Source organism: Ahaetulla prasina, chromosome 5 (genome assembly GCF_028640845.1).
Source record: "Ahaetulla prasina isolate Xishuangbanna chromosome 5, ASM2864084v1, whole genome shotgun sequence".
NCBI lineage: Eukaryota > Metazoa > Chordata > Lepidosauria > Squamata > Colubridae > Ahaetulla > Ahaetulla prasina.
The window spans coordinates 54,605,864-54,618,502 of NC_080543.1; the positions used below are offsets into that span (position 1 = coordinate 54,605,864).

The window sequence follows — 12,639 nt, forward strand, 5'->3', positions numbered from 1 at the left end:
TATATTCTAAGGCAGAGTTCCCCAATCCGCAGACCAGTAACCTGTCCATGACCTTTTAGGAACTGAGCCGCACAGCTGGAGGTGAGTAGCAGACGAGCGAAACTGCATGCACAGGATCTAGATTGCACCCCCTTCCTCCCGTGGAGGAAAAAAATTGCCTTTCACAAAACTGGTCCCCTGTGCCAACAAGGTTGGGGACTGCTGTTCTAAGGCATTCTTTTTCATTCAGTAATGTAAACAGCTTTGGTGGTACTTAGAACAGAAATGCTTCGTAGAAGAATGTGTAGGTTGCAGATTTCACTGCATTTTTTGAAAGCAGCCCTACACAGTGCTTCCAATCAACTGTCAGAAAAACATTGTATCACTATTTAATTAAGCATACCACACAATGAAATGCACACAATACAGATAGTGAAATAATAAAAAGATAATGATACAAACCGTCATGCCATTAAACAACTGGGTACTAGTCTGTACAGAAGATATTTCTTGGGAAGACAGTATACCACTAACGTATTTGCTTGTAAATTTATCTACAATGTTGAAGACTCGCTTCTCACAGCTGTTCCACCAAAGACGAACCATAGCTGGCAAATCTTTTAAGGTCATACAATAGACAGTGCAAGCCAAATGTGGAATGTGTGAGGACATTGCTAGTGTGTCTATAGGACAAATGGAAAAAATATAGAAATAAAGCCAGTTTTAAAAGTGCTTTCAGTTACAGTGTTTCCATTTCTTAGTAAGGTGAGTAAAATAGTATACATTCTTAACTTGAATTACTAAATTCACTACGGCTTATTCTAAGATAAGGATAGAGAATTGCTTTCAAAATTATTTTAATTCCAAGCTGCCTATGTCAAACCTATTACATAACAGAAAATTGTTTTTCCCTCTTTTCTCAAAATGGTACCCACATCCCCACGGCCATGCTGACTGGGAATTCCAACACATTTCAAGGCATTACCCTGTTACTGCACATATTAAGTATTCTGACTTCTTCCTAGGTTAGAGGCAGTGAAATGCCTCACAATCATTCACAGTTTTGGCAATCATCCCAGATTTCACTTTGAACATGGGATGGTGACCATATAGAAGCATGTAGAGATTCTTTCAGCTTGAAATTTCAAAGGGAAAAAAAATTCTATGAAAACACTGCAGGGATTGGTAAGTAAATACCAAAAAAATGTAAATAAAAATAGTCAAAGAAACCGCTTTAACTGGGATCTATTCAGCACACAGAGTGTCAGCTATTTTGTGCTGATTTTTCATATATTACTGCAATATAAAATGATATTTTAGGAAGTATTTGTTACGCCATTAAACCACCTGAAAATAGGGCAACATTTTAGAGGACAATGACTACCCTAGAGGAGTCCTAACAAAAAAAAATCTCTTAAATAATGAAATACAGAACAATTAGGAATATTTCGACTTGCCTTTGATGTCTAAATCAAGCTCTTCAGTAAAATAAGTTTTTACATCTTTATTTGAAAGTTCTGATGTTGATCCAGGAAAAGTTGGGTTTTCTGGCATAAGCCTGAACAAGTGATATAGTAGTTTATTCAAACTCTTAGTTCTTCGAAGGTATTGTGAATAAAGAGCTCGAAGCTGGAGGAAAAATAACATGTAAAATAATTCCCATTAATTATAAAACATTTTTATAAAATAAGAATTCTTACTGGAAAATGCCCCTAAAGCCCCTGCATCAATAGACCATGAAGTAAATGGAATAGAGAAAGGCTCATTTAAAAGTATGTTTTCATTTTATTTTATTTCTACTCTCAGCGTCTAATGTTTAGTGGCCCATGCAAAAGCACTACATCATACTAGAGAGCACTGGTGGCATTTTATTCCTGACAACAATAGGTAAAATTGTCAGGTGCTAGCATGAGTACAGATGATGGATAAACCATACATCCATATATAATAATATATCAACATGTCTTTATATCTTCTAAGCAACCCGAGATTATGTGTCGTGTACAGATAAAGTCTATATTACAGAATGACAATTAAATCTTATTTTAAAATTTGCCTATCAAAATTTTATTTATTTATTTATTTATTTATTATTTAAATTTTTATACCGCCCTTCTCCCGAAGGACTCAGGGCGGTTTACAGCCAGATAAAATAAACATTCCTATTACAAAATATTTTTTTATTTTAAAAATTTATTTTTATTTCATCTTATTTGTCTACCAAACAGTTTACATTTCATTCTTAACAACAAAGCAATAATACAAATAGTCTCGGGAGCTCAATATTGCTTTCCTATTGCTAGGTGTGGAATAATTTTCTTCCGTGCTCTTACGGCTAGACATGAGAATGCTTTTGATTTTAAGTTCCTAATTCCTGATCAAACAACCTGAAATGAATTCATTTCTATTGGTAATGGTAAAATGTTTATGTACACAGATCAGCACTCTTAACTGAACTGACCTGCTACCTGAAGGGTTCATAGGATGGTGGGTGGAAAATAAATAATTTTACCTGGGAAGAAGCACCTTTGAAGAAAGAGAGAATTAATTTCCAGGTAAGAAGATATCCTAAAATAAGGCAAAACTCGTCACTCATTGGCTGAATTTCTGCAAATTCTCCAACTGGAATGCATTCTAGGATGTTTTCTATTAAATCTTCCTGAGTGGTAAGAACAGTCATAAGTGCTGCTGGTGGGGATCTAAATAAAATAAAGGGAGGAAATATTGTATGTAGAAAAAAACAACAATCTATTTTCTACATACAGAAATACACACACATATACATTAAGAGAGCCTTATTGCTTAAAATAGAGTCAGCAATAGTACGAGTAACTTTCATAACATAGTATTTTACTGTATTCTTTTCAATCCTTGGTCACCCATAGCATCTATATACAGACTAATATAATTCTTACCCATAAAGCTTTTCATTTATGAGTTTAAAAGCTTGTATCTCTTCCTCCACAGCACATACTTTTCTTAGTGTGCAGACATCCAAGAGGAAGTTCCAAAATGCATTAGTGTAAGGAAGGTTTATTTTATCTCATATTTCTTTCCAAATAAAATATTTTTTGTCTCTAGTGACCATGACTAAAGGCCATAATTTCCTCCAACCTAAAGAAAAAGAGAGCTAGGTCTCTTAGAAGATAAGTGATCAAACTAATGATTGCATACCTTTTTAATACATAAACTAAATAGAATTGGTCTTCAAAAATCTCAATCTGATTTAAATGCATGTTCAGAAACTTGAGTTCATGGCCTATACTGGAATTTGGTAATGGGAATTTAACATATTTACATATATATCTTCATTTACAAAATGTTTAATGTTATGATTTTTCCTATATATAAAACTCATCATTGCTAAAATATTATTTGTTTTATCCTGCTACACTGATTTCTAACTTCTGATTATTAAAAACTATCCTACTTTTATTTCTTAAAAAAAACCAGCAGCACTGTGGCAAAAACATGGCAAGTAGTTGAAACTACCCTGTTTCTCTGAAAATAAGCCCTATCCCAAAAATAAGCCTTAGTATGTTTTTTACTTTTGCACATACTCCCTACCTTAAAAGTCTGCACAGCCACCTGGCCGCCCATTCCATCTGGTTGCTTGCAGTGCTGTGATCATGAGGTAGGGAGTATGTGGAACCGCCTCATGCACCTCACACCAACTTATCTCTGGGCCTCTGCAGCCAGGCCATCCATGCTCCAACAGCTACTGCACGGTGGCAGCACCAATAGCCATGTGCAGCAGAAACCCACATGGCTGCAGGCCCACTTCTACTTGTTCGCAGCTGCAACATAGCAGGAGGCAGAGTGGTGTGCTGGTGTTGGTGCCTTGGCCGCAAGGTGAGGCATGTGTCGGGGATGGCCTGGCTGTGGGAGCCCTGAGGTAATCCAGTGCATGGTGCATGGAATAGCTCCACCCCCCGCCTCACCTTGTGGTCATGGCACTAGTGTGATCTTTGGCGGCCTACTGTGTTGTGGCCGCAAGCAAGCAGAAGAAGTGGGCGGGTGGCCATGCAGGATCTTGCTTGATGGGGCTGCTGGAGCCACCTCTGCAAGGCAAGGCAGGTGTCAGGGCATGGGTGGCCTGGCTGCAGGGCCCCTGAGGTAAGCTGGTGCTAGGGCGCATGAGGCAGTTCCACCGCCCTGCCTCGTGGCAACAGCACTAGTGCACCACATGGCCCCCTGCCCTCCCCCGAGCAAGCAGAAGTGGGCCTCCTGTACATGGAAAAAATAAAAACATCCCTGAAAATAAGCCCTATGCTTATTTTTGAGGCCAAATAAAATAAGTCTTATTTTTGGGGAAACATGGTATTTATTTATTTGTATATTATCTTATTATTTTTACAAATACCTCAAGGCAAATAGTTCAAACTATTTATGTATTTATTTGTATCTCACCTTTATCATTTTTACAAATAACTCAAGGTGGTGAACATATCCAACACACCTCCCTTTTCCTATTTTCTCCACAACAACAACCCTATGAGTGGGTTGGCCCAAAATCATCCAGACAGGGACCTCTATAAATCATCGTAAATATAAAATGAAACATACAATAATAGTTCCTCTTCTTCATCACCATACGATCTGAGATCCACATTGTCAAATTTAGGTAAATCAGACATTAACCTAGAATATGAAATAAAGAAATGAGAAGAACCTATTTATACTTTTATAGCATAAATATTTATCTGACTTTGAGAAGTAATCATAATAAAATGATTTAATATTAAGACATTAATTTTTGGTATATGATAGACCCAGTCATTAAAAGGCTACAGTGAAAAGACTTGGTTTTTTATTAAATAGTTGCCTTGGTGAGCAGGGCCAGTCACAAACTACCAATTCACCAGTCATTTTAGATAATATTTACATTCCAGGGTGGGGGATTTTTATAAAGCAGAAAGCTATATCTGCTGATACATATTAGATTAGATGCTTATGTTTGGTTTTGAAGAATGCCAGATTCTTATAGAATGAAAAATAAGCCAGGCAGATCAAAGAACCCAATGGCCAAGATGATTAACTGAGTAACTGAGTCACACTGGTGCCTATAATATTCGTATTGTACATATCTAGAATACAATCATAGAGTACTTTCGCAGTACAATGAAATAGAAGTCTATTTTAATTTTGCCCCATCCTCCCGCAGATTCTTATACGTGCCATATCTATGAAGAAATTATTACAGGGAGCTCAAAAGGGTATAGTAGTAAATATCTCTATAGTATACTATCCTATCCAGCTCATAATCAATTCTGAACTATATGGCCTTGAGGTTATAATCACTAGTTCGGTTATCTTCCCCTAAAAAGAAAGCCTAGAATGATTAAGAAATTATTAGTATATAGAAAATGTATATTTTTTTACTGTGATAAATAATAATATTTCTATATTCCCTAGCTTTAAAGTATTTCTTATACTGATAAAATTAAAAAGAACTAGATCACAGCATGCTCTAAGGAAATTGGAAATAACTTACTTGTTTAGCATGTGGTACACTGTAATTTGAACAGATCTAGCTCTGAAGAGTAATAATGGAGAAAAAGTATTTAACAAAGTCTGTAAATTGTCAGGGAGATTTGTTTTCTGACCAGCAACAAATTTGGCAGGAAGCCTGTGGTTCAGTAACTGATCCTTTGATATATATGTTAAAGCTTTACCCAAAGATTTCAACATGGAGTTCTGAAATGATGTTTCCATTACATCTTGTTCTTTTCCTGTATAGAAAGTACAAGATAATTCAGAGCCTGAAACCATCGTAACTCGAATATTAAATATAATATTCAATTAGCAATTATAAATAATGATTTTCATCTAAAGTGTCATAAATACTATTCAGTCATACTTTCAAAATGATAGTTTTACATGATGCCACCAGTGAAATAGAAAAATTGAAATATATTCAAAAAATTCTGAAAGAACATGGTAGAATGGAAATTATGAAGGAAAAGTAATATCTTGCAATTATGTGCAGATTTTTTCTTTATATCATCCTGGAAACCACAAAATATACCTACATATTTTATACTGCCAATGTTTACTAACAAAAACCTGAAGTGTTAAATAGCCTGTCAAAGTATTTTTATGTTATGACTCTACATTGCCTGTCTGTATATTTACCCTTTGTCACAAACTTACTGGTGATTTTTGCCAACAGAGGCAGAAGCAAGCTATGAATGCCTTCTGAAAAGAAGTCCCGCCATTCAGACATGAGGTTTTCTGGAAATTTTTCAACGATTTCAGGAGTTGCTGTCTGGAAATATGCACTCAGAGAAGCAGTCAGGTCACAGCTAACAGAAGCAAAGACTTGTACCTGTGCAGCAGGAAAGACTTCTGGGTTTTCACAGGTTGTCTGCAAACAATTAAATTAAATTATTCTTTTTCATAGCAAATTTTAAAACATGTCACATCAAATAATATTTCTCACATAACTCTTCAGCTATACATTAAAAAAATCTACCATTTTATAACAAATCAAAATGATGATTTGTGCTCCAGAGTAGATTTTAGAAGTTAACAGATGACTCTTTAAATGATATACATATTTCCATATTTTAATCCATACTACTTCAAATTAGTATAGACTACTGGGTTAATTTAGTTCCACAAAACCTTAAACATTTTATAACCAGAATCATAGAATATTGATCATATAATAAACCTTACTGGTTTACGTAAGCTTTTTCATCATATTTTACATTTCCAAAAAATGAGATTTTTTTCCCACAAGGAATATGAAATTCTTCAAATGGAGAAATTATATCATTCTTTTTATGTTTCTTACTTACTTCTAACCAAGCTAGCATGGAGCACATGACAAAATCCCATTCACTCTCCAATAAGGAGACAGACTTCTTCAGCAACAGAGAAATGAAACGGATCATTTCTATATTAAAACCAAGCAGCTGTGGATTTGTTTCTTGTAGATTGCTGGGGCAAAAAATTAAGAAAATGTTAGAAGCTAAATTAAAATGAAAGGGCAAGACAAATGTTTGTATTACAATAAAACCAACACCTCCAATTTTTCTTCTGTCAAGATTTCATTTACTAAAGAAAACATTCAGTTGAGAAAGTTCAAAACAAACAAGAACGCAAATAACAAAAATTTATTTCCAATAGAAAAAAGTATCTGCAGCTCAGCACTGCACTGTGGAATTCTTGGTACCCTGTGAGCTTAGTTGTTTGTTTGTAAATGTTTCAATACCCAAACCCCCCCCCCAAAATGTGATGTTACCTGTTGGGTAATGAAACATCTACAAGCAAACAATCAAACTTAGAGAGCACCAAGAACTCCTCAAACAATACCTGATTTATGGACAGCTCAGCTTGTCTTATGAAGTATATTAAGCTTTGGTAAAAATCTTTGGTAGAAATCAACATTCTCTTTGGTAAAAATCTTTTTACTAAAATCTCTTTGGTAAAAATCAACATTCTCAAAGCACAAAAGTATATACTGAAATTAAGCTCTTTTGTATCACAATGGCAGCTTTCAATCAAAAAAATTGAATACATTTAAAGAAATAATTGATTCTAGAAGTTTTTTTTAAAAGTGTAACACTCGTTATAATCTGTGAACAATAACAGTGTATTAAGATGCACTCTTATTCCTGTTACACACATTATGTCTTTTCTAAAACAAAATGCATTCAAATGCTAGAACATCTATAGAGGACCAGTTTGACAAAGCTGATACAAGACAAGCTTCCAATTATTGGACTAAAATCATAGTTTAAAATAAATAAAATTCAACTATTATAATGCGAGCAAAGCTATTTTAGTTATTATATGAATTATCTTTGAAAAATAAGATAATTAAATAATTCACCAGCTGAAAAGAAAACTATCTTCATAATCACTGCGCCAAGATATGATGACCTTCAATATTCCAGCCATTACTTCTCCATAATCAGTATCTTGAGTATTCAAGCAGGAATTTAAAATGCCAAGATATCCAAATGCTCCTGAATTGTGTGAAATATCAGTTTAATAAAAGTTATCAAATGTCTTTGAGTATAATAAGAAAACAAAAGGAATAAAGTGTTTAGTGATCAGAACTGAATACTGATAATTCTAGTAAGGTAACAAGATTCATTAAAATAGTTTTGCAATTATCAAAATAAATATGTGATTGTGTGCACTAAACGTCCTACCTCTTCCAACTCAGTGTAGCATTGGAAAAATTATTTAAGACACTAACCCTCAGTACCGAAGAGATCAGTTCCATTACATGTCATTAGTTTAGCTGTGAACCTAATGACAAGTTCTTCCTTATCTTCCTCCGATAAAACTGGAGACAGACTCTGAAGTGTATGCAGGTTTCCTTCAGTTAATGGGAAAAAGCTGTTCATGGGGAAAAGAAAATTAGGAAATCAATATAAAACTTTTTGTACTGATAAAAAAATTACAAAAATCAGGATGAGAGAGATTGTTATATGCAGAACTCTATGAGTAGCAAAACACATGTAACTTCAAGAAAGTAAGACATTTTGTACAGCTGCCCCATTTATATGCACCAAGACAAATTCCTTGCGTGTCCAATCACACTTGGCCAATAAAAATTCTATTCTATTCTATTCTATTTGAAACAGTTATGGATCTAGGGTTAGAAATGTTAGGTAATATAGGATAAAAAGCCATTAGAGAATTGAAGGTGTGTGTGTGTGTGTTAAGTATTGGCTATTAGTTAATATAAGATTCAGATGCAATAGACAACTATTATTATCCTATGTATATGTGTGTATACACATACACACATAAAAAAACAGACATACACAGATATACACATGTTCAGCTCTACAGAAAAGGACAAAGTTTCTTCAGTTTGAGACCAATAATGATAATGGCAACATCATCTCTATTTGCAGTGGAAGACATTCTATACAGCCTTTTTTCCTGTCTTGATTTAATCACTAAAAATAGGACAAGAAATTATAGTTCCCATGAACTCCCAGTTTATTATTTATCATACCTCTCAAATGAATCAAAAAGTGCTTTAATCTCACAGGATGCAAAGTTTTTTGTTTTTATCAATTTAGCCATTGTTAAAGCCCAAAGTCGTCCACTCTCTTTTGATCTACAAAGAATACAAAATTTCTAACATTAACATTTATTTATTATTTATTTATTTTGTCACATACATATTAAATAATATATATAAATATAAGCATGAAATGCATACATAAAATGAATACAGCTAAAGGGAACATTAGAACAGGGACGGTAGGCATGCTGGTGCTCTTATACACGCCCCTTATATAACATGGCTTATATATGAGTACAATAAAATCATTTATATTTATTTTAGGGGAGAATTGCTTATATAAAGGCACTATGTACATTTATAATCAAAAATTCAAGACAATTTCTAATAAGAGCCTTATGAGAAATACAATTTCCTTTAATACTTACCTATTGAATAATATTTGTAAAAGATGGGAAATATTATTGAGTAGACAGAAATTTTCATGTGAAATTTTCATTACTTCATTATTATGAAGAAATTCAAGTAGCAGATCAGATGGGTTTGCTAATTCTTCAATCCACTGTAAGGCATATAACTGTTCTACAACTGGAAAAACACAAAAATATATTTCTATAATTTAACAGTTACTAGTTAGATGTATACACTTAACTCTTTATGGTTTTATTAAATAAGAAAACACTGCATTTAGTATATATATATTTATATAGTATGATTGACATTTAATTTATCAATTTACTAAATAAAAATAATTATGTATAATAGTGCATTAAGAAACTTATAAGAAAGCTTATTTTAATTATTTATACAAGTTTGTAGTTCATCTATAATTTTATAATAAATGTTATAATTATTTAAATTATTTATAATAATTTCAATTATCAATAAAGAATTGAAAAGGAAAGGCAACAATGAAAGCTAATAGCAGTATTTCAACAAATATAAATAGTTTATGGCATAGAGTAGCCTTTCTCAACCTTTTTAACTTGGAGAAAGCCTTAAAATAATTTTCAGATCTAAGGAAACCCTATATAAAAATTAGAAAAAATATTAAAACGACACAAAGCTATTCACTTCTAATCTACATGATTCCGGTTGTAAATATTTTGAGTTGTGTAGGTTAGAAATGAATTGTTTTCATGTCCCAACAGCAAAACAATATGCCCACAGCTAAGTCACAGTGTAAAAATTACACTGCCACGAGCACGAGCATTACATGGAGTAGATAGTTCAAAAAACATTTTTTTTCAATCGTATTCTCTTGGTGAACCATTAGGGTCTTGTAGCAGAACACTCAGGTTTCACAAAACTCTAGTTGAGAAATGCTGGCCTAGAACCTGGAAATATCATTGTGGATGGCACCTATTAATTATGCAAAACAGTGCTGTTCCATCATAAGATATGGTTGTGACATTCAATTATTTATCCCAATAGGTCATTAGAATATAACATAACATAATAGAATATAAAAGAATATAATAGACTGTCACAGATAGGTTTAATTATTATTTTTTGCTATCACTTACTGATATTATCAATTTTTTTTCTTTCTACTTCGGAATTTTCAAACACAGCCTCCTTTTCCAGTATCAATAATGCCATTCTACTAAGCAGAGCTGCAGTACAAAGATGACTTGGAAGTTTAGCTGGGAAAGAAAATTTATGATCTATTCCAGGTAATTCACAATTAATATTTAGTCTTCCTTCCAGAAGTGGTTTCCTCAACCACTGTAATGACATATAAAAAAACATATATAAAAGTATTATATGTTCCTTTGAGAAAAGCAAAATTTCAAATATTTCATTCTATACTGATAAAATTTCATGATTTACCATTTAATTCATGATAATAATTAAAGCTAAATATAGCATGAATTGTCAAGGGATATATTTACATTACACATAAATAAAATATATATTATAAATATAATGTATAATTATATATGTAAAGTATATTTCATACATGGAGAAAATTATTACTGCTATACTTAAAATATATTTTAAATGAGTGTGTTGAAAGCAAGTATTATAATGTATATTTTATAATAATATCTTTCTTACACCTTTCATTTATTTTAAGCTTAGAATAATTAATGCAGAATTCTTAGATGAAAAAAATCTAAGCAGGTAAAATATACGAACACTAAAGATTTCTCTACTGTGTATCAATTTTGCTTTAGCTTACATACCTCACTGGACAGAGACTCCCGCATCTTTTCCCATTCAATCTGAGTTGGAGTAAGCCATTCAACATAATCGTTCAGAACATAAGCAGAAACATCTTCAGCTTCTAGCAATGTAGTCAACAAATTATTGACCACAGAGATCAAAACCTGCAAACTGAAAATAAACCAACTTTTTGTTTGATACAGAATTCAGATAATAGCAAAATATCTGTCCGTACGAAAAACACATATATAGACGCAATCTGACAAAGATAAACAATGAAACCATCATTTAGTATAATGAGCCTTAGCAAATCTCAAGCTCATACAATGAGCATAAAATAATTTCTATAATGATTTGGAAGGTAAATCTGGATGATTTGGCAGCCTACGCATTTTAACAATAACACAACAGAACATACAGAATATCCATGGAAGACAAGGCAGTGTGGTGAAACAAAAGCTGACAATGGTAAAGTTTATTAAGTGATTACTAGTCACTTAATCTCAATAAAACTTACTTTATAGGAAAAGGAACAAGAACCAAAATGGGATGGGAAAAATGAAGTTCAGGTGGTCCACAATTTACTATCATTCATTTAGTGTGAAGTTATGAAGCTGCTGAAAAAGGTGACATATGACCGGTCTTTGCACTTATGACCAATGCATCCCCACAGTCACATGATCATAATTCCGGCACTTGACAACCAACATACATTTACAAGGGATGCAGCACCCTGGGGTCATGAGATCTCCATTTGTGACCTTCCTAGCCATCTTCCAACAAGCAAATCAATGGGGAAAGCCAGATTCACTCCACAACTGAATGGTTTGTATAACAACCATAACAAAAAATATTGTAATGCTGTGCACGGTCAAGTGATAATTCACTTAACAACCTCATGGCTTAGTGATGGAAGTCCAGTCCCAATTGTGGTCATGTGTTGTGGCTCCGGCACCCAGGCCTGGCCTCCTGGAGCCAGATGACTCGGAGAGTGAGGAGGAGGAGCTGGCAAGGCCTCCTCTCCCCACCCCCCGGACCCTCCTCCTCCCTGGCACCATCCCAGATTCCCGCTGCAGGCCAGGAGGAGGACGAAGAGCTGACAAGGCCTCTTTCTCCTGACCCCTCCTCCTCCCTGGCAACGCCCCAAGAACCAGCTGCTGAAGATCAATCTTGGCTAGATGCGAAACAGTGACGCCGAGATAAGCGTGCGCAGCAGAGGAAAAGGTGGGGCAGGCCCAGGGAGTGCTGAGTCATGGAGCCACACCCCACAGGGGATAAAAGCAGGGAGAGTGCTCCGTAGGCCCTTGTGTCGGAAAAGTTAGGGACTACTGGCTCCTTGACTGCTTTGGACTGAAGGCTGGGATTTCTTGTGAGTACTTTAGATCATCCTGCAGACTCCTGGTTGCCCTGGCAACGGTCTGTCAGCACGCTGCTACTTGATAAGGACTTGGCTGGCACGTGAAGGAACGTTGCCAGAACTTTTCGTTGCCAGAAGA

At 34.3% G+C, this 12,639-nt stretch overlaps 1 protein-coding gene across 1 annotated transcript in view; it reads right to left on the reverse strand.

Annotated features, from left to right (window-relative positions):
• The window catches only part of LTN1 (listerin E3 ubiquitin protein ligase 1), a 32,182-nt gene that overhangs the window by 2,909 nt on the left and 16,634 nt on the right, over positions 1-12,639 (reverse strand). The window contains exons 15-27 of the mRNA XM_058184962.1: positions 11,164-11,314; positions 10,501-10,702; positions 9,403-9,562; positions 8,963-9,067; positions 8,192-8,334; positions 7,820-7,955; positions 6,783-6,924; positions 6,133-6,346; positions 5,474-5,711; positions 4,546-4,620; positions 2,492-2,678; positions 1,437-1,608; positions 442-662 (exon numbers count right to left, since the gene is read on the reverse strand). Coding sequence (XP_058040945.1) covers positions 442-662; positions 1,437-1,608; positions 2,492-2,678; positions 4,546-4,620; positions 5,474-5,711; positions 6,133-6,346; positions 6,783-6,924; positions 7,820-7,955; positions 8,192-8,334; positions 8,963-9,067; positions 9,403-9,562; positions 10,501-10,702; positions 11,164-11,314 — 2,146 coding nt within the window. The remainder of the gene's footprint in view (positions 1-441; positions 663-1,436; positions 1,609-2,491; positions 2,679-4,545; positions 4,621-5,473; positions 5,712-6,132; positions 6,347-6,782; positions 6,925-7,819; positions 7,956-8,191; positions 8,335-8,962; positions 9,068-9,402; positions 9,563-10,500; positions 10,703-11,163; positions 11,315-12,639) is intronic.